At 27.1% G+C, this 828-nt stretch overlaps 1 protein-coding gene across 1 annotated transcript; it reads right to left on the bottom strand.

Annotated features, from left to right (window-relative positions):
• Window positions 1-254: 254 nt before the first annotated feature.
• Window positions 255-785, bottom strand: LOC126910011 (UDP-glucose:glycoprotein glucosyltransferase 1-like; the record flags this gene model as incomplete). Its single annotated transcript, XM_050692412.1, has 2 exons — window positions 255-518; window positions 590-785. Coding segments are annotated over 2 exons (445 nt in total), but the record flags the coding sequence as incomplete, so codon positions are not given.
• Window positions 786-828: the final 43 nt, after the last annotated feature.

The following is an 828-nucleotide window of genomic DNA, read 5'->3' as shown; positions in this document are numbered from 1 at the left end:
TTCTCACATAACGACATTGCGTAACATGTAAAAAACTGCAAAATTGCCTATACTTGACCCCTGAAAAAAGGTCGGTACCCAGACGCCTTAATATTAAGACTTATCAGACAATAACTATCTTGAACAAAATTTTTTATCATTATGAATTTCAAAATTCATAATGCTAAAATTTTTATATTTAACAATAATGTTTAGTACCTTTATAACACAGTATTGTTACTGTTACATTTTTCTACTAATTGTTTACAACTGTTGAGCTGATTATTATTTTAATAAAGGCTATATATAAAACAATAATGTTTACCTATGGAATATAACCCTTCCATTATTTGCAATTCTTGAGTAATTGTATCTAATATAGTGGACATATCAGTCATATCAGTGTCAAAATACATTCCATTTAACAACATTATGGTGTCACTTGGTTGCAAATTTAAATTCATTGAAAAACTATCTTGGTTTTTGGCAATTTCATTTCTTAATTCTTTACTAACTTTAATATTTGCTAATGAACGTGCCTAAAAGATATTAATATTTAGTTTTGACTATTATGAAATAAAATATGTGAATCAATGAAAAAAATTTTTACTTGAGTTGGAAAATTTTGAGCTATGTGAATGAATGTTTGAATAGCGTCTTGAGGTGGTCCACTCATTATTCTTTGAGCTGCCTGTAAGCTTAATTCTTGAAATTGCCAAGCTTTAAGTGGTGCTAACTCACCACTTACTTCAGATAAATGAATTCTAAGTTTTAGTAACTCTTGTTTTTTATCAGGGTATAATTCACTAAAATTTTAAAATTATTATACTTTCATATACAGTAATTAAA

This window comes from Daktulosphaira vitifoliae, unplaced genomic scaffold (genome assembly GCF_025091365.1).
Source record: "Daktulosphaira vitifoliae isolate Bord-2020 unplaced genomic scaffold, ASM2509136v1 Scaffold_3032, whole genome shotgun sequence".
Classification (NCBI taxonomy): Eukaryota; Metazoa; Arthropoda; class Insecta; order Hemiptera; family Phylloxeridae; genus Daktulosphaira; species Daktulosphaira vitifoliae.
The sequence above is the reverse complement of the archived record's forward strand: the minus strand, read 5'-3'. Positions and strand labels throughout refer to the sequence as shown.